At 47.3% G+C, this 20376-nt stretch overlaps 1 protein-coding gene across 2 annotated transcripts in view; it reads left to right on the top strand.

The window, feature by feature from the left end:
- The first annotated feature begins 7960 nt into the window (after window positions 1–7960).
- Rhoq (ras homolog family member Q) overlaps window positions 7961–20376 on the top strand; it is a 34868-nt gene continuing 22452 nt past the window's right edge. The window contains exons 1-2 of one of the 2 annotated variants that reach the window (XM_047523429.1): window positions 7961–8495; window positions 9051–9109. In XM_047523429.1, coding sequence (XP_047379385.1) covers window positions 8354–8495; window positions 9051–9109 — 201 coding nt within the window. In that variant the 5' untranslated portion in view covers window positions 7961–8353. The remainder of the gene's footprint in view (window positions 8496–9050; window positions 9110–20376) is intronic. The other variant, XM_047523428.1, reaches the window with a different exon arrangement.

Raw genomic sequence — 20376 nt, 5'->3', positions numbered from 1 at the left:
GCATTTTGTTATAACATCAGGAACGGACAAAAGAGCACTTCAAATACTATTATATCACTAATGTACGATGTAAAGATTTTATAAGAATGTGTTTCTAGGGGCTAGGGAGATAGTTCAGTTGGTAGAGTGTTTGCCTTGCAAGCACAAGGCCCTCGGTTCAATCTCCAGCACTGCAAAAAAGAAAAGAATGTATTTCTACTCTTGTTTTTCTATCCTTGTGTTGTTGTAGATTTTATTTTTATACATGTTAAAACCATGCTATATATTGCTATTATTTTTGCTTTAGATTGTATTTTAAAGAAATATTTAAAGAAATGCCTCATATATTACTGTTTCTAGTGCTTACTTTGCTGTGTATAGATCCAAGTTTCTATCTGGTATCATGTCCTTTCTGTCTCATGAACTTCCTTTAATATTTCCTGTAGAGCAGATCTTCTGGTTAAAAAAAAAAATCTTCAAACTCTTTGTTGTCTGAGAAAAACATTTCTTTTTCCCTTTTTCCTCCCTAGTCCTGGGAATTGAGCTCAGGGCATTTCACCACTGAGCTACATTCTGGACCCTTTTGTATTTTATATTTTGAGACAGGGTTCAACCAAGTTGCTGTGGCTGGTGTCAAACTTAAATCCTCCTACCTTAGCTTCCTGAGTAGCTGGAAGTACAGGTGGATATAGAATTCTAGATTATAATGCTTTTTTCCTTCTTCTTTTCATCACTATAAAGATGTTATTCCATTAGGTTCTAATTTGCATTGTTCCTGATCAGATATCTGCAATTATTTCTCTGTTTTCCAGTATATAATGTGTATTTTTCTGCTTTTAATATTGTCTATTTGTTACTGGTTTCCAGTGATTTAATTATGAACTGCTTGTTTGATGTGGTCTATTTATTTTTTATTTTTATTTTTTTTCTGCTTTGGGTGTGTTGAGCTTCTTGGATCTGTAAGTTTATGATTTTAATTAAATTTGAAATATTTTGGGCCATTTGTCTTTAAGTCATTGTTTAATTATGTGCATAACTTTAAATCACTTGACATTGTTTCACAGGTCTTTGAGACTATTTCTCTCTCTCTCTCTCTCTCTCTCTCTCTCTCTCTGTATGCACGCATTTCTCTCTGTGTGCTTTCCTTTGGATGGTTTCTATTGTCATGTCTTCTGTGTCATAGACATTTCCTTCTACAATACCCAAATTGCTGTTAAGCCTCATCAGTGAATTATTCACTTCAGGTGTTGTATTTTTCAGATCTTGGAAGTACCATTTGGTTCTTTTTAAATATCCTCCATTTCACTCTTCACTATGTTCATGTTTTCCTTTAAATCCTTGTGCATATTTTAAGTTTCTTTTTACATTCTTGCCTGGTATCTTTATTATCTCTGTCATTTCTGGGCTTGTTTCTATCTACTGAGTTTTCTCCTAATTTTGGGTTACATTTCCCTACTTACTTGCATGTCCGGTAGTTTTGAACATTCTGAATTTTATGTTGTTGGATGCTTGTATTTTGTTGCCCTTTAAAAAATGATGTTTCTGCTCTGGCTGGCACATGGTAGTGGGGATGAACTTGCTCTTTCTGAGGTTTGTTTCTAAACTTTGTTGGGGGGGATTTTAGAGTTTGCTCTACTTCAGGGCTAACTCTGTCCTTCTGCTTATGCACAACGCGTATGTGTTTTCTACTGAACTCTAGACATTCAACAAGGTCTCTTCACATTGACCAGTTGAAATTTAAATGTCTCCCAACTCTGTGTGAGCCCAGGAACCAAACAACTCCCAGCCCTTGGGTAGTTCTTTGCCTAGCCAGGTGGAGTTTTCACCCTCTGTGTGTGCAACTTAGTATTCCACAACTTAGCCCTTTCTGCTGTCATATTCTCTCCTCTAAGATACGCTGCCTAATGATCTTGTCAGCTGAGCAAGACCACTGTGTTCTTCTTGGGTCCCCTCTCAGTGTGCTTCCATTTAGAAAGTTTCCCCAGAGGAAGTCAGGGTGAAGATTTGGCTTGCCCTATTTGTTCCCTTCTTTCAGGAACCGCAGTTCTGTGCTGCCTGCTGTCCAATATCTGAACATAGTGATTTCATACATTTTGTGCCATTTTTGAGTTGCCTCCATTAGGAATTTAAGTCCAGTGTCAGTTACTTGGGCATGGTAGAAGTAGAAATCTCTAGTCTCTCTATAAGAAGAACCTTCAATATAGTGATCTGCTTCTCCAACCCCTTCTCAGGAGGCTGGGTGCAAGCAGCAGAGTTGTCTATGGCTGATTAAACAGAAAAGGAAACTTCAAAGGGTCATAGGTAGCACACAGGATTGTGGGAGAGTTAGGGAAGCCACTCAAGACAGGAATGGTGTCCACAGGAATGGTTCTGATGAGAAAAACATTTCTGGTACCATTATTGTCACCAAACTCTAGACAATACATGTGTACAGTTGTCACTTCTGAACCAGAAACTCAATTTTACCACATCCACCACTGCTACCTTCCCTGATGTGCCACTTCCTGTGTCATGAACTGAATTGTGTACCCACCCCTGAAGCTGCACCAAGGTAAAGAGAGGTTGTCTTGTATTTAACTCCAGTTTTACTAGCTCTTGAGTCTGACAAAGAAATCAAGAATCTGAAACTTCCAGCTCTTATAAGAGCTATGACTTTTCTTCCCATAAAGACTTGAAAAGTACAAGATTCTCCAACTTGAATGGTAGTTCTGATATTTAGTGACCAAACATCTACTGTGGGGGAATAGCCACAAGTGAGTCTTGGAACTGAAGTATGGGGTAAAATTGATAATTTCATTCCTAGAAGGGGGTCTATGATATAGCCTTCTTTGGAGTTTATGGAAGGGGACCACCCCAGATCATATATTTCACTCCAACAACCTCTATAATTAGTTCAGAAATGGGTGGTGATGTTACCAGTCCTAAAGACTGGTATCCTGAACTTGGGTTGCCACCGTAGAATTGAAGATGGCAAAACATTTAGAGTTACTGGAGCTCAAATTCTCAGAGACTAGAGCACATGACTGAGTTTCTGGGAGGTAATGAACTAGAAAAAAGGGTCTAGATACATTCCAACTGGAAATGAAAACCAAGTGAGGCAATGTTGTTGGAGTTTTTTAAAATCATTTTGATCATAGTGACCATTGACCTTTAGGAAATTGCTACAGTGTTTAAGCCTAACATTAATACCTTAACTCAAAATATTGTGCAATGTACATTAAATCTGAAGAAAGAATGATGGAGATGGGAGGTGTTAGTGGGAAGGGAAAGAGGATGGCAGATGACACAATGCTATGAAGGAAATCCTGAAGGGAGTCTGGAGTCTGGGAGCCCTGGGAAGTGAAAAGGCTGTAGTTTGAAGATACAGAGCATGTGTGGCAGAAATAAGCATCATGGACAAGCAAGGCAGCACCAGGGTAAAATGATGACATTCATTTTACTTCCTTATCAATAATTTCTAAGAAGGAGAGGGGGGAGGGAGGGAGGGGGTGAGAGAGGGAGGGAGGGAGGGAGGGAGAGAGAGAGAGAGAGAGAGAGAGAGAGAGAGAGAGAGAGAGAGGGAAGAGCTAGACTAAAAATGGGGATTTGGAGAGAACACTGGTTCCAGTATTGACAAACGAACTGACTGATATCTAGAACAAACCATGGATTTGACATGGATCCTTCCCACCTTCCTTTTCCCTTGACATCTGCTTCTTTCCTCAGATCCTTTATTTTCATTTTAGCTTGGTGGTGGGGACATTAAAAGGTGAGCAACAGCAAGGTATAATGGATATTGCTGGTTGCCTCCCCAGCACAGGTGTCCCTCCAGACCCACACACACCTGCTACCCCATTTGCAAAAACCATAGAATCTGGATAGGAATGAAACCCATGGGTGGAAATGACTGATAAACCAAATCAGAGCCCCTTGTCATCACGATGATTTATTATAACCCTGATGATTTATTGTACCCCTGGCCTAAGGCAACAGCCAACTGACTTTGGCTGGCCCCTATGATTGGTTTAGGGATGAACTAAGTTGTTCAGTGATTGGGTCAAGAAAACCATCCTCCTAGAAAGTGTGGTAAGTGAGCAATGATGCAAACCTTCTCCATGCTGTGATAAGACCCTGTAAATTCTATCATCTAAATACCACTGAGACCCATGCTCTCCTCTTCATGTTCATGGTCATGCTTGGTTCAGACTCACATGATCTCTCTTCTCACTCTCTGCCTTCACTCTCCTACTCTCCAAATCCATACTTCAGTCCCAGACTGTTCTTCTCAAATGACAGACATGAACTTGTTACTGTCCTACAAAAACTTTTGGATTTCTCATCAGTGTAGAACATGGCAAGCAGCATGAGCTTTGAAGACACATCATTTTAAGATAACTGAGTAATTTTGGGCAAGTTTCTTAATCTCTCTGCACATCCCCTATCTCAGTTATAATGATAATAGTGTAATAATTAGGATTCCTTTGGTTACCAGTGACAGGAAAGGAGAGATTTATTAACTCAAGTGACCAGTTTAAGAACAGCAATGCACCAGGGTTTCAGGACTAATTGGATCAAGAATTCAAAAGTGGCCTATTTCCTCTTTTCTACCCTCCCCTATTTGAAGGCAGGAGATCATCTCTCCATCTTCTCTTTGTAATTTCATTTCATTTCTTGGATTGGCTATTTCATGAATGGCCAGCAGCTTCCAGGCTCACGTTATCCAGTTTAGTGAGTAAAAGAGAGGAAACTCTTGTGAATCCCAAATTCAAAATGTTCAGGAAAGGGTTTTGCTTCTCTCATCTTTCATCAGTACTCTCTTAGGGCCAATCCACAGGTGTCAGGGCAAGAGGTGTAAAATGGCAGCTCCCATTTAAACCACACAATTACACAGATGAAATCAGAAAGAACACTGGGCAGAAGCAATGGTGCTGTTCTGGATGGACAAACCATAGTTACCCAGGACAGTGCCTGGCTGCAGGATAGGCAAATGCTCTGCAAATTCTTGTTTCACCCCTCCATTACATTTTTTCTTCTGGGGCCACTGCTTGCCTCAATACCGACTTCATCTCTTGCTATGTAGTGTCACCCCTCTAGGTAGATGAACCCCAATGGGCACAGGGTTGGACAAACAAAAGTCGCACCTGTGAAAAGACAAAAGTGTTCCTTATTGTGATGGACATAGCCTTGAGCCAGAGCTGTGGGCCAGATTTCTCCCTCAATGGTGTTCTTTTGTCCTAGCCTTCACTTTTGTACAGTACACAGACTGTCCAACCTGATGGGGTCCTGCTTTCAGGAGGCTTTCACACGGTTTCCAGAAGCCCATGGACTGGCTACATCATATGGTACACAGTTACATATAAATGGTTCCCATGCATCACTAACCCTGCCCTCTGCTCACCTGAGATGGCTCACTATGACCAGGAGGTTGTATTTGCTTCTTCTTGCCCTGGAGCAGGACCCTCTGCCCTTCCAGGCATTTTTCCTTTCCTCTTTTTATACCCCAGACACTATGGGGTATAAATGACACTACTTCCACGAATCCTTTAGCACACCCAGGATATGCAAAACCGCCTCCTCTAAACTTCCAGAAGCCTGTTCTTTATTCTCTGCAGCAGCACTGATCACATTATATAGTAATTATCTGTTTGCTCATCAGTTCCTTTCCGCTCCCCCTCCAGTGACTGTGGCTTGCCAGCTCTTCATCCCCTGTCCAGGAATAAAGCCTGGCTTCTAGTAGACCTCAATACATGCTTGTTAAATGGAATACTGAATGAATCAATGACGAAGAGGAAGGAGGGAGTAGGGGAAAAAGAGAAGGAGAAGGCTAAGTAGAAAAGTTCTCTGTTCTCACACAGACCTGTGTCTGTTTCAACACTTGCAGTTCAAACAAAAGGAAAAAAGCAAGCAGAGATCCTAGGAGATGCTTAGAAACAGAATTGCTTCCTGTTCCTCAAATCCTGACATTTGAGAACTGCCTTTGTTTTTTATTTATCACTTGGGGCATCATCTTTTTGGCCCTGGGAAAGCAAGGTTCCTGCCCAGGGCTGTTTGGTCCTCCAGTTAAAACAGTCAGGGGCTGACATGGGGGCATTCTGAATAACCACTTCTTCACTCCACAGCAACACCAACGTAGGACTGGTCCCAGAGCTCTAAGTATTCCTGGCAGACCATTTGGCATTGCTGTGGGCCAAAGGAATGAGGTCACTGTCGCCAGTGAAATCACCACTGCATGATTCATCCCACATCAGTTCCCCATTTGGAGTGCTCTGACATTCCCAGAGCTTTTCCCAGAGCACCCAGAACCCAGGGTCCCTGTGAGATGAGCTTATATTTATAGAACAGAAAACTGAGGCCCAGAAAAGGGAAATGACATTCTAAAGGTAACACTGTTAACTCATGTCAGAGCTGGGACCAAATTCAGCTCTTCTGACTGAGTACCCTCCAGAAGTTCCTTAACTTCTTCTGGTAGATCCTCCTTCTAGTACAATAGCCCTGGAAAGGCTGTCTGAGCCTATGGTCCTGCAGACAAATAACAGGGCAAACTCTCCTCTCTTTCCCTTTAAAAGAAAGTGGCAACCCCTGAATTTGAGGCTCTGTACTGTCTTTCTTATCCTGTCATTCAGGGCATACAAAGTTATCTTCCGAATTTGCTGCATTAAAGGTACTGCAAAACCTACATTCAGATGCAATGGGTGGGGTCTGGAGAGATGCTTAATATAGATCCACGGGGAACTTCCAATAACCCTTGAAGTCTTCCTGGGAGAGCGGAAATCAGAATTAAGGGTTTGAGAACTGGGAATTGAGAAATGAGGGCATAGAAATGAGCATTTCCTAAATTGTACATCAAGTCCTTGAATGGCAAGAGTAGCTAGAAGACTTTTGGATAACCACATCACCTCTCTTAGCAGTTTACTCACCTAAAACCTAAGGGCCATGGTCCAAGTGACCTCCATGCTGCCTCTCAACACAGCATTTTCTAATGCTGTGAATCGATGAAAGGAAGCAATTTCCCTCAAGTCAGCAAGCTGGAGATAGGGGTGCGGTGCGCTGTCAGCGTGGAGTGCACTCTTGCCTCCATTTCCCAGTGTTCAAAGCAGCATTGTTGGCTCGAGAACCGGACCTGGCCAGACGGGTTTTTTTGCTTTGCCAGATAGAGGGGCGGGGGATGCTGCTTGGATCACAGGCACGTGAGGGTATCACTTCTCAGACATCAGAGTAGAACACCTAGGAGGGACACGTAGGACCGAAAGAGGGCCTAGGAGAATGTCGCCTCCAGGGGGAGCACCGGTACATGTGCAGCAACCAGAGCCTACGAATGTCCCTTTTCTGGCTCTTTGGGGGGTGCTTTAACGGTTCAACACTCCGTATCTCTTAGTCACCAGTGTTATAGAAAATGATTCAAGCTCGTGCTGTTAAAGGTGTGGGGGTGGTGGAGGAGACTAAGCAATAAACCAGGAGTCCTGCCTTCCAGCTCAGGACCCCCATCCCCATCCCCACTCCGGGCGCCTCCTAAATTATTTTTAAATCCTCTTGGCCTTTCTCCTTGATTTCTAGTTCTATTGTGCACTTAAGAGGCCGATAGGATGGCTCTTGCCTTCCGGGTGGAGTTTAAATATATATGCAGAATTTTGCATGACTCTTGCGTCATCGTTGAAGTCGTCGTGGTTCCCCGAGCGGCCTCCTTGTCTTCTCCCGGCACCGAGGCCTGTGGACGTTTCCGAGCGCAGTGGGCACTTTAGCGAGGAGCCCTCGGCTCCGGGCGAGCGCTTCCCTCCGGCCCCCTCCCCCGCCTCACCCGCCTCACCCTCCTCCCGCTCCTCCCGGGCTCCTCCTCCTCGCCCCTCCGCGCTGTCCTCGCGGGGAGTCAAGCTAGGGTGAGCGGCAGGCCGCGCGGCGGCCGCGGCGGCAGGGCGGGGGCGCGGGGCGGGCGGCCGCACTCGGGGGAGGCGCCGGGGCCCGCCCTCCTCCCGGGCCGAGCAGGGCGGGGGCCGGGGCCGGCGCGGGGCGGGGAGAGCCGCCTGGCCCCTCCCCTCCCTCCGCCGCCCTCCCCAAAGTTGCCGTCTCCCCCGGGGCCGGACAGTCTTATGATCCAGCGGATCCTCCTGGGGAGGCCGGGCCGGGGAGAGGGCGCGGGCGCCGGGCGGTGGGGGCAGAGGGCGGGCGCGGCGACCGGGGCCGGGCCGGGGATCCCGGCAACGACCGAGGCGGCGGCAGCGCCCCGGGCCCGCCGCCCCCTCCCCTCCGGCGAGGGGAGCCGCTGCATGGGGCCGGGGGGGTGGCCCTGCTGCGCCGAGCGGCGGCGACGGCGGCGGACCCCCCAGGCGGGCTGGGGCTGAGCCCGGGGCCGGGGCGGGGGCTCCGGGGGGACCATGCCCGGAGGCCGGCCGGCCGCAGCATGGCTCACGGGCCCGGCGCGCTGATGCTCAAGTGCGTGGTGGTCGGCGACGGAGCGGTGGGCAAGACGTGCCTGCTCATGAGTTATGCCAACGACGCCTTCCCGGAGGAGTACGTGCCCACCGTCTTCGACCACTACGCAGGTAAGCCTCAGAACTGCTGACTAAGGGGCCGCTCCCGGGCCGGGAACTTTAGAGCAACTTTCGCGGAGCCCCCTGGCTGCCTCCCCTGAGCGCACTACCCACCCCTCCCCCGCCGCGCCCTCCACCAGGCGAACTGCCCACCCCTGAGGCTGTGTGTCTCTGGCCACCCCCTTGCTGCAGCTCCCACCCCTCTTTCTCGACCCCTCTCCCGCCCCTGCTCCCCACACTCCCCAGTCCCCTTCGCGCCCTCCTTGACCTTCCCACAGTTGCCTCCCCTATTGCCACAAGCCCCTGGGAGAAACATTTGAGGGTTTCTGGCAAAACGAGTCTTTGGGACTTGGGAGAAGGGGATGGATAGCTGGGGACCACATCACATCCCAACTCATGCCACTTCACAGCGAGCCTTGCGCAAAGGAAAAGGGGGTGACATCTCCCGGGGAGTACCCACATGCCACCAGCTGGGTTGGGAGAGGAGGGTTCTGGTGGGGAGCGAAATTGCCTCAGAGTCCAGGTCATTGTGAGCTTCTCTCCCCACCCCCACTTCTGTCCTTGCAGTCAGCGTTACCGTGGGGGGCAAGCAGTACCTCCTGGGACTCTATGACACGGCCGGACAGGTGAGTGTCTTGGCCTCTGGCCGACGTCTCCTTTTCCCTGATTCTTTGTGGCGCCGAAGGGCTTTTGGAAACTGAGGTGTGTAGGTGGGAGGGTGTGTCTGCCAGGACTCCCTCGGGATCAGGTCTTTTCTCAAGTCAGGACATTAGGGGAAAAAAAACGCACACAGACTGGCCTACCCATGTGAACCCCTGGACTGTGAAAGTTTTGCCTGTGTGGGTCCTTCTGTGTGGGTCCCAACTCCTGTTGCAAAGTGGCAATGGCCAATGGTGAAGCGCCCTTATTTTTAGTTGCAGATGACCAGGTCTCCCCCTCACAGCCTCCGTCTGGTCCCTCATTGGTGAGTGGTCTGCCTGCCGGAGGAGCCTGATTGGTGGGAAATGGCATCATCTAACATGATGGGAAGGCATTTGGTCCTGGTTATGTTTATTACAACATCATTGCACTCTGGGACTCCAGTCCCTGGAAACGTAATTTGTGGTGTTACCCGAGGACCACAGGGAAAAAGAAAAGAAACAACAACCATCCAGCCACTCCCTGGGGTGGGTGTGGGGGAGAAGGGTTAAGAGTTCAGTGTGTATCTTGGAGGAAGAGCATTTTCCCCTCAGGAGGGCCAGGTGACTTTGGGTTTTCTTTGGAGAGATTGCAGTGCAGAAAGAAAATGCACACTTCTTCAGCTGCAGCCTCTGGCCAGTGTTTGCAAATCAGACTGTGCTCCTAAAGGAGTAAGGCCTTTTCTCTCTCTTCCTTTCCCACTCCACCCTCTTCCCAGACCCTCTTTTGCTCTGAGCCTCAGCTGATTGTGTGATGAAGTTTTGCAGAATCCAGTTCTATGATTTACCTGAAGACTTAAGCAGAAGTTTTCTGGTGTCAGACTGACTTGAGTTGGTGAGGGTGTGTGAGCAGCTGAAAGGCTTAGAGATCTTTCAGGGGAAGCCAGTGGTAGTTTCTTTATCTGTAAAATGGGGTTAAAAAGAAAAAAGACCATCCTCCTGTGCAGATACCGTGTGCCATATGCCAACTGATGAGCCCAGCACATACTTGGTACTCAGTTAAAGGAGTGCTGTTCTTTGTAACTTGTCTAGATTTGGCTTTCAGAGTTGTGGTACTCAGTTAGCTTCTGTGTTGGATTCTGAAAATGACATGGGGGAGTACCTTAATGTGGTCTTGGCTTCTAAAACTGAAGATGGAGAACTGCTGGCAGTTCAGGGTGCCAGAAGCCACCCCCTTTACTGGCCCATCACTACACAACAGTTCTTGGCTTCCCAGGGCTCCTTTTGGTTGCCTGCCTGTAGTTGTTGTTCCTTCTACCTTTGTGAGAAGGTATGGAGGGCAAGAGGCAGAACTCATTTAATGAAAGAAGATCAACTCTTAAGAAGTATAGTTAATAAACAAGAGGTTGGCGTGATTGATTGAAAAAGGAAGGTTTTAAAAATTTTTCTCCAATTTTAACTTCTTTCATTACCTCCTCTTCCCTTATCTCTTTTACCTGTCACTATGATCATTTTTTGACCATATATCCCATTCAGCTCAGCATGGGTATGTCAGGGCTGTTCTGTGCGCTCTCAGAGCCAACTGATATTTGCAGAGTGCCTTCTACATGTCACTCTGAGGCAACCACTTGCAAATATTACCTTATTTACTCTGTGAGACAACTTTCCCTTCTGCAGATGAGGACATGGGCTCAGAAAGGCTGAGTTGCTTGCCTAAGGTCACATAGCTATTGAGATGCTACAGGGATTAAGATTATGTCTGAATCCACACTCATTTGAGGTGATTATGCACACAGGAAGTCATGGGAAATGCTAAGATGCATCCCCATGTCAGTCAGATTGTGTGCACATTGATTTGATACCTGGAGTCTTCACAGCCATTCTCAGAGTGGGGTTTGTATGCCATCTTGAACTTAAATCCAAAGAAACACCCCAAGTGAAGCCCACTCATAGAACCAGGGATCCCCATATGTCATTCTAATTGCTCTCTCCAGCAGAGGATTAGAATATATATACCAAGATCAACATAAGGCTTGTTTTTACTTAGTTGTGGGACACCTACTCTGTTGGCCCAAATGTGTGTTAGGCCCCTTTAGTGTTTCTCCTAGTGGCTAAGACATCTGTTTTGGGATCAAAGTTAGTGATAATTCATCTCTTTAACTAATAAGCCAATGATGAGACCAAGTGATAAGTGCCTTCTGTACACCTAGTACTATATTAAGCATCTGGGGAATGCAAAAGAGTAAATTTAAGGTAGGAATCTAATGTCAGCATAAGTAGAAGTGTGTGGATCACATACCTGTTCATATCTCTTATGTAAGAGATTTCTGTGTTGTACTTGGTCATTGAGACCCCATGCCTCTAAGGATCACTGTCAGATGTATGTTATAATAATAATTATAAACAAACACATATACAAACATAGGCGCACATATATGTGTGTATAGAAAATTTTAAACCTGATGGGCAGCAGAGGAAAGCCCATGGGATTTAAAACCATTAGTCACATGATTCTAATGATGCTATTTACCTTCTTTGTAATAGTAAACACATGGATAATGAGACTCTACACTGCAGAGTTGTAGGCTATCTTAAATTCTTTAAGGTATGTAAAAGTAGTTGACACTGTTCTTCATGTACAGTAGATGTATAAAAGATAGTACCAGAAATTATTGTACTCTGCTCTGGGAATTTCATGGGGGGAAGGATCCACAGGTGGAAGAGGACAGTGCATTATGCCTGGAGTTGATAGAAGGTTCACTAGAAGGCCAGATCTAGAATCTTTTCAGTAGAGATATGGAGCCTCACCCCTGTTTATATGAGAAATATCTAAGAGTTCTGTGCAGAATTTGAGAAGCAAGGGGCATATGTAGGCTTTAGCTGGTTTATTTTTCAGGGAGGTAAGATGGGATGAGGAGGAAGCTCGGAGTGCTAGAAAGCAGTTGCTTTCTCTCCAAAATGTTCACTCATGCACATGGGCACCTGCTGGACCTGTTTAAATAACAGCAGTAGCACTAACCCCAGGTTGGCACCTCTAGTCTACTTGCTTACTCTTGACCTTCTCAATGACCCCAGTCAAGTTCAAAGTCACACCCAATTTACATATTTGGAATCTACCAATCAAGGAATTATCGAAGTAGGGTGACCTTTTTCCTTCTAGAGAAGAGTGCTTTTCACTCGACCTGTGCTGCTATTAGGAGAGAGAGAGAGAGAGAGAGAGAGAGAGAGAGAGACAAAGAATGAGAGTATGAGAGTGTGTGGGATGTTAGTCCCCATCATTTGCTTTGCCTGAGGACATTCCTCAATGTCCCAGCTTATTCACTAGCATTGCTGCCAAAGGGAAGCCCTTTCTGCTCTTGACTGAGCCCATGGGTGGTCCAAAGGCAGTGTAACATTTGGACCGTGACGCATTTGGAGTGAAAGTTAATGGCAGCATCTTCCTCCTCACCAGGGGCCTCGCAGGGAGATCTGGCTTTCTGCCAGGGTCTGAGTGGAGTTTCTCCTTTTTTGCCCAGCATTTAGAACTTTGGCATGCGCTCTGTTCCATCCCCACTGTCTTCTTGGGGATTGGAGAGGTGGGATTTTCCCTTCTGCCTCTGCCCTACTTGGAACAAGGGGAACTGGGAAGAATTCCCTCTATACAGACAAGTCAGTGGGGAGCTGCTTGGCAAGCTGCTCTCCAGCCTGGACTCCAGGCTGATCTCTTAATCCTTGGCAGGAAGGCAGAACTTGATACCCTGAAGAGAGAAGGACTGAAGTCCAGTTTATCCCAGGTCCCAGAATACCCATATTTAGGAGGATGTGTGTTGGGGGTGAGTGTGGGTTCCCTAGAATTCCAGATTTAGCCACTGTCTCCGTTTGTGGAATTCCATTTGTATGCCTTTGGACGTGTTGTTTCTATGTCTCTTAACTTAAACACACAAGTTCAGGGATGCATACATGAGAGCTATAAATATCCTTTACTCCAGTGTCCCCTGGGGTAGCTTTTTCAATGACAGGGGAGGTTTGTTTCACACTTGACATAGCCCAGCAGCTGTGGCTGCCCTGCCAGCCCTCTGGGTGCGTAGGGAGGCACTTCCCCTAGAGAAGGGAATCTCCACTGAGGGAGCCTCGACAGGCCCCTCCTACATCTCATGGGGCAGCACCCAAGGGCCCAGCATGATGGGAAAAGGGCAGGAGGAAGAACAAGGGTATTGCCACGCATCAGGTTCCTCTTCCCTTCAAGCCAGGCATGCTCACAATACCCTTCACAAAAGTTCTCCTAAGACTTTTCCCTTAGGAGGAAATGGTAAATGAGTGGGCTTATAAAAACCAGATAGAGATGTGAGACTGCCTTTTTTGAGAGGACCTGCATGGAACACAAGTAGGACCCAGGAAATGCCCACTGGTGGCTTCAGCCCCATGTTTCATCCCTAAGGGACCCAAAGAGCAGAGTCTGGGAGGAACCACAGGGTTCCTTCCAGACATTAGCCACAACAGGTGAGATGCTGGCACTAAGCATCCTGGTTTCCCTTAGTAACCTACTGTAGATTTCTCATCGTGCATTTTGCTAACCTTTTTAGAAGCTATTAATATTTCCAGGCTACACCGAATAACACAGGAATGCTAGACTCCTCCTCTGAGTTGGGACGGTGAATAGCCTATTTCAGCTCCAAAGCCTTTGCTGATTAGAATGCCCTGTGTTCCCTCCTTGGGACTCTGATATCAGTTTGGGATGTGACAGCTCAGACTGTGGACTGGCAGGCAGGGACCTCGAGGTTGGGGCAGTGGCCCATCAGCTCTGATTGGCTTCTTGTTTTATTCCAGCTGTGTCCATCAACTTCCAGACCCTTTGATCTGTCTGCCTTTTTCACTTCTATTATGATTTTCCTGAGGTTTCATGACACTTCTACTGTTTCAAAAAGAGCTTCCCAATAGATAATACCAGGCATGAGGGTTACAGGTGTACTGAGATGCTGTCCCATCAGCTCTGAGGCACCGAGGGAGTAGAGAGCCTCAAAGGGGCAGAGCATATGTTGTCATTTGTTGTGTGTACCATGGAATGACAAAAATGACTTTTTATTTATTTATTTTCCTGGTACTGGGGATCGAACGCAGGGCCTCACACATGGTAGACAAGTGCTCTCCCTCTGGGCTACACCCCCAGTCCATGCCATGATCTCAGAAAGGTATGAAACCTTGTTTTAAAACTTGTGGGTCAGAGGTCTTCTGGAGAATTGGGCTTTTGTGGTTTTGTTGTGGAATTGGGGGTTTCAGGAGATGTGACCTAATGGTGTTAAAACAAAACAGAAGAAACAAAGCAACTCTCCATGGGGGTATCAGTTTGCAGCAAGAACAGTGTGTTGGCAGCAGTGGGTACTACTGAGCACCTCAGACAGACCAGCAGTTCTGCAGAGGAGGAGGAAGGAGAGGCAGTTACAAAGAAACCAAGTGAAAGACCATTCCCGACCTTTTAAAAACAGCTACAATTTATGATCGTGGTAGGCTGACTTTTCTTTCATGGGAGGGGCTTGGTTTGGCCCTCATTTGGCCTGCTGGGGTTGGGGAGCAGCTTTCTGTGCCCTGAGCAGCTTGCTGTTCCTGTTTAGTGCCGGGCACAGCTGCTCTGCACACAGGCTGCAGGGTGGCGGCACAGCCCTCCCTGCTCCCCAGTGGAGATCTCGTGGACCACTGAGTGTCATATTCTCCCTGTCCGGTTCTTGCTCTCTCTGACCTCCATGAGGAAGGGACTGTGCCTTTCTCCATCACATCCCAGTGCTGGTGTGTGTGAGGCCTGCTGTGAATATGTCTTAAAAGGAATTCATTCTCATTCAGCTGTCAGCTCATTGTGCTAAAAGGCTAACCAGTAACTATGGGGATAGCTGTTAAATAATAGCAGCAGGCACAACCCCTTTCCTGAAAAAGCTTTGTTGATACAGTAGAAGTCTCCAAGGGTCCAAGTAGATGTGTAGCAAGCCACCAGTTTTATCCCTACACAGGGCCAACAGCTTTCAGGTCCCCAGGCTCAGGCTTTTGTATCTTTCTTGAGACAACCTGCTCCTGGTCTTCTGAGCAGGAGGCAGTCTGGCAGTGGAAAGACTGCGGCTTTGAATCTGCAGATGGAGTTTGACTCCTGGGGTTTCCTTGTAGCTGTGTCTATTGGTAACCAGCTCACCCCCGTGAGTCTCTTTGTCCTCTGCGTGAGTTGGGAAGATAGTTTCTACCTTGCAGGATCGCTGTAGGGATTAGAGATTGTGTGTAGTTATGGCATGGTGGCAACTGAGAGTGATGTCCTGGACCAGTTGGCGGGTGGATGCGTTGGGGGCTGTTCCACACGTCTTCAGTTCCAGTGGTGTCCATTCTGGTGCCTGCTCTGTGTTCAACCTTCTGGGAAGAGTATGATCAGATCACAGGAAGGTCCCCTGCACAACTGGGAATGTGTGTGTGAACCCTGGGTGCTACAGGAGTCTAGATGGGAAGAGGCAGGTGGTAGAAAGAGCTCTTTGGAAGATCTGGACCTACAGGTATTGAGGCCGGCAGTGGAGCACTGACCACCAGTCTGGGTCCCCCCATTGGACTGCCTCTGTTGGAGGGTTGGCTTCCACTTTCCAGTGAGGAACTTGACCTCTGGACTCCTGTTTCCTTATTTGGAAATGGGATTTTAATAATACTTGCTTTTGGTTGTTGGATGAGAGCAGAGTTTCTCAGCTCCCAGAGGAGGAACTTCCTTAGCTCTCAGGGTAGCTGGCCAGGGCCTAGGGCAGCCAGAGGCTCAGTTGTTCCTTCTGGTTTGAGCAGTCTCACCTCAGTTGCTTACCCATGGCCTCCTGTCCCCACCCCAAGTGCGCGGAACACAGTGTTCCATGAAGTGAAAATCTGGGAAGGATTACAATAGATGAGACCATACAGGCAGAGGGTGTGGGGAATTCATATTCTGAGCAGGGGGAGCAGATGGGGAAAGCAGTCATGGGGGTGTCCCACAAGTGTCTTTGTGGGCCTCAGATCCCTGCTATCAGTGTCAACATGGGGAGTAAGCTTGAGAGCTAAATTATGGAGTTATTCACCCTGTGACTGACAACTTAGTAATTAGAGAGATATTAATCTGGTGCTGCCTTGCTTGTTGATTTTAATTGAAGGAAAAGAAAGTGGGGGGAGGGGGCCTTTATTGTTGTCACTGTTTCTTTTCACGTGGCTGGTGGGAGAAGTGAATCTGCCTCTCCAGATCCCTGGATTGCAGGTATTCCCAGGCTCAGGGTAGAGCGGGGGGCTGAAGGATGACGCACCACTGAATGGCATTTTCAGAGTGCAGAGCATGCAGCATCTGGTGCCTCCCTGGGGCCTTCACCTGCGCCATCACAAATGGAAACCACTGGTGTTTGTAAGTTCAGGGAGGTTTAAGTGACTTGCTCTAGGCCACACAGCTGTTAAAAGTCAAAGCCAAGATTCCAGGCAGTCCCTGGGACTCCAGGTCCTGGGTCCTTTATGTTAACTTACACTAAGCTTGGCCAGAGCAAATATTTCCTTCTGGGGCATATAACCTGTTGTTGAATATTTCAAGTGAGAAGTACACTCGCAGCACATTGCTTTTCTGGAGAGAAGAGCTGGTGGAATGGTTTCTGTGGGTGGAACACAAAGGGGCTGCTGCCAAAATGGCTCCTAGAAACACTGTTACCCCCATGAAGTTGGGGCTGTTCTGTCATTTTGCCCATAAATCCCTTAACAGGGGCATATCTGTGGCAGTGCTTGTGTGCATTGCTGATGAGTGTGTGGAGGCACCTTGGTGCCATTTGCTTGAAGGCATGGCCCCATGTCCTACGTTGAACTGTAAGTGGACTTTCCTCAGACCAGGGACCCAGTGCTCTCTCTGCCTCTTCGGGCTCCCTGTGCCCTGTTCTGTTCACTAGCCTTGACCTGACTGATGTAAGCATATTGTCTGGGAACTGTCTGCAAATGATAGGTGTCCACTATCCCATGGAGGCTACCCCAGGCCTTTCTTTTCTCTCTGAAAATTTTCTTATTTAGGAGAAAGATGCATCTTCAAAAATGTTTGTCCCTTTCACCTGAATATTCCCAGAATATACCCAGAATCTTCCTCTGCCACTTGCTGCTCATCTTGTCAGCCTTCCCACCATCCCTGTCACCACCCTCTTGTCATGTACTCCTGCCTGGGTCACTTCCTGTGGTGGCTGTCAAGACTGGATGAGAACATTCGGCCATTCGGCAAGTATTTCCTAAGCACCTAGATCTGGGCTGGGTCCTGTGCTAGGGGCAGAGTTTACAAGGTAGGTCAGGCACACTTCTTGCCACCAGGAGCTCACGGGGTAGTAGGGGGAGGGGAACTGGGGCCTTTTCATGGGGGCAGGAGGAGGCTGGGGTCTGCTCTTTTGGAGAGACGAACTTCTATTAAGAGCCGAGTAAGGGTTCTCCCGGTGCAGAGAGCATTAGATAAGATTCCCACACTCACTGGCCTCTCAGCAAGGGTTTGAAGGCACTGGTTCTCAAAGTGTGGTCCAGAGTGTATCTCCTGGGGAGTCGTTAGGCATGTGTATTTAGGCTCCACCCCAGATCTCCTGAATCAAAAGCTCTAGGAAATGTCTGTTACTACAGGTCCTTCAGGTGATTCTGCTGCATGCGCACATGTCAGAGGGACTGAGGCAATGTTTGTGTGCTTATATGCCTTCTCTTACCAGCCACCTGCACCCCTACCCCAACATATACACCACCATCCCAAGAGTGCAGAAGAAAATTCAAGAGTGCAGAAGATTTATTTTTTTAACCCTTTGCCCTCCCAACACTCCCACCCCACCCCCACTCTTTCCTTCTAAGATCTTACCCATTTGGGGCTCTCCTTATTTGTTACAATGAATCAAATCCTTCCAGTCATTCGGGCTGCCTATCCAGCCTGCCTATGGAGATGGGCCCAGGCACTGTCAAGAGAAAACAGCAGGATTTCCTTGGTCCATTGGAGTGCCATCTGACTTAAGGTTGTGCACACATTAGGCTCTGCAGGTATTCCTTGATGAGGCCTAAATGCCAAACCATTTCATTAAGAGACCAAACATACACTCTGATCCTGGAGACTGAAGCTGGCACTCTGACTGGGGTCAGATTCTGTGCCCAAGCAGGATGGCAACTTAGTTTGTGCTGAATTAGTTCCAAAGCATCAGATGGGCCATGGCATCCCCATGCAGGTCCCAAGGAATGGGTGGAGGACGAGGAAGGGCTTTGTTACTCCAACACGCACCTTGGCAGTGACTGCTTTCTCAGTGACTGACAGATGCATTCTGTGCCATTCTCCCTTCCTCTGTTCTCCTGACCCCTCCCTTTAAAATGTTTTCTTCCTTCCTTCTTTTCTTACTTTCCCTCCCTTCCTTTCCTTTTCTTTTCTTTCTCCTCTTTCAGTCTAAAGAAACCACCCTCTTTCAAATGGCATAATGGTTGGGATTATAAATGAGTTGGTTCAATGTAGGCTTCCTCCAAGAGAGAGCATTTAATTCTGACCATCCTGTTCGATTAAAATTCCATTACTCTAGCTTAATTTTCCAAGGGCTGTTCTCCCCAGTCAGCCAGGTCAGGACTCACACTTATTACCTGAAGGTGTTTCTAATGGCCTCCTTTGCCCCAGAAGCTGGGGATGGCACTGGATGTGAGGAGAGGCCAGAGGCCAGAGGCGGAATGTCTGCTTCCTTTGTCTTCCAATAGGCAGGAGCCTCAGACCTTCAACCAGCTTTCATCTAGCAAGTGAGAAGGTCAGTCTGAGGCTGAGGGACCCACAGCTTCCTCCCCTCTAGAGGTTGATTCCTTTTTTGAATTTCAGCTGTGTCAGTTGTGTCTATGCCACAATCTGGCAGTTGGTTTTTTTCATGCATAGAGCTTTACTTCCATTAAGATAAGAACCCCTGACGGCAGAGGGCAGGTGGCACATTGTACTGGGCATGGATTTGGTGAGTATTGGCAAGACTATTATGAGAAGAACCTTTCCCCTGACTTTATCACCTCTTTAGTGACTTTCCTATCAGCTCATTTGAAAGGGGGTTCCAACCTGTCTAGACATTATCGAAGAACTTTAAAATCAAGTTAGAGGGGGAGGTTTTAATGCGATTATTCATTATGTTGTTCATTACTGTGGGGCTGGTTAGCAGAAAGGCTGTCAGGTCCATTTGAATAAAATATTGGTGGTGAGTGTGGTCTACTCCAGCAGGCCTTCCCCTGCGGGAATTCTTCTCTGTGCTTTATGTCAGGTGTGCCTCCAGAGTGGCCTGTTGGCTGGCTGTGACAAGTGGGGAGGAGGGGAAAGTGGAGAGAGCTGATTTGCTCAGCACTGCCTTGCCAGGGAGGGAGAGCTGAGTGTCTCCTGTGATCCAGATGGGCACATGGAAGTATCAGCAGCTAGCAGGTGGCCTTATGAAGAAAATGATTACACAGGGGCATTCCTGGTAGATCAGATTGTTGATATATACATTTCCTCCTCCTCCCTTTTAACCATTAAGATATAACTTATAGAACATTTTCATTACCCCAAAAAGATATCCTGTACCTGCTAGTTGTCACTCCCCATTTCCCCTTTGCCTATCTCCTGGCAGCCACTAATCTGTTTTCTGTTTCTATGGATTTGCCTATTCTGGACATTTCATGTAAGTGGATTCAAGCAATATTTTCTCTTTTGTGTCTGGCTTCTTTCATTCAGCTTAATGTTTTCAAGGTTCATCTGTGCTGTGGAGAATATCGATATTTCATTCCTTTTTGACTGAATTTTCCTTCTGATTCCTTGTGTCTGTCTGTCTGTCTGTCTGTCTCTCTCTCTCTCTTTCTCTCTTTGGTACTGGGAATTGAATCCAGCCCTTAACCACTGAGCTGAATATCCAACCCTATTTATTTTTTATTTTGAGTCAGGGTCTCACTGAGTTGCTTAAGTCCTTACTGAGTTGCAAGGCTGGCCTCAAACTTGTGATTCTCCTGCCTCAACCTCCCCAGTCACTGGGGTTACAGGCATACACCACCATACCCAGAATGTCAGTCTTTCTTCCATAGTCATTGTACTGATCTGGGGACCATGTTCAGGGTTATAAGGTTAAAAGCAAAGTTCTGCTGTCCTGAACCTTGAGCTCTCCTCTCTTCCTTTCCAATATTCTTGTTTCCTCTGTGCCTGTGTTCAAAGTCTGTCTCTCCCCCATCTACACCCTAATTCATTAGCTATACAAGAATCTGTTAAACATAGGTGAGGCAAGGATCACAAAAGTCCATCCATTAGGGTTTGTTCCCTGTAGGATTGGTTTATAGAGTCCATTGGGAAGAGA

The sequence above is a fragment of the Sciurus carolinensis genome, chromosome 13, assembly GCF_902686445.1.
Source record: "Sciurus carolinensis chromosome 13, mSciCar1.2, whole genome shotgun sequence".
Classification (NCBI taxonomy): domain Eukaryota; kingdom Metazoa; phylum Chordata; class Mammalia; order Rodentia; family Sciuridae; genus Sciurus; species Sciurus carolinensis.
This window is presented reverse-complemented; position numbering and strand designations above follow the sequence as displayed.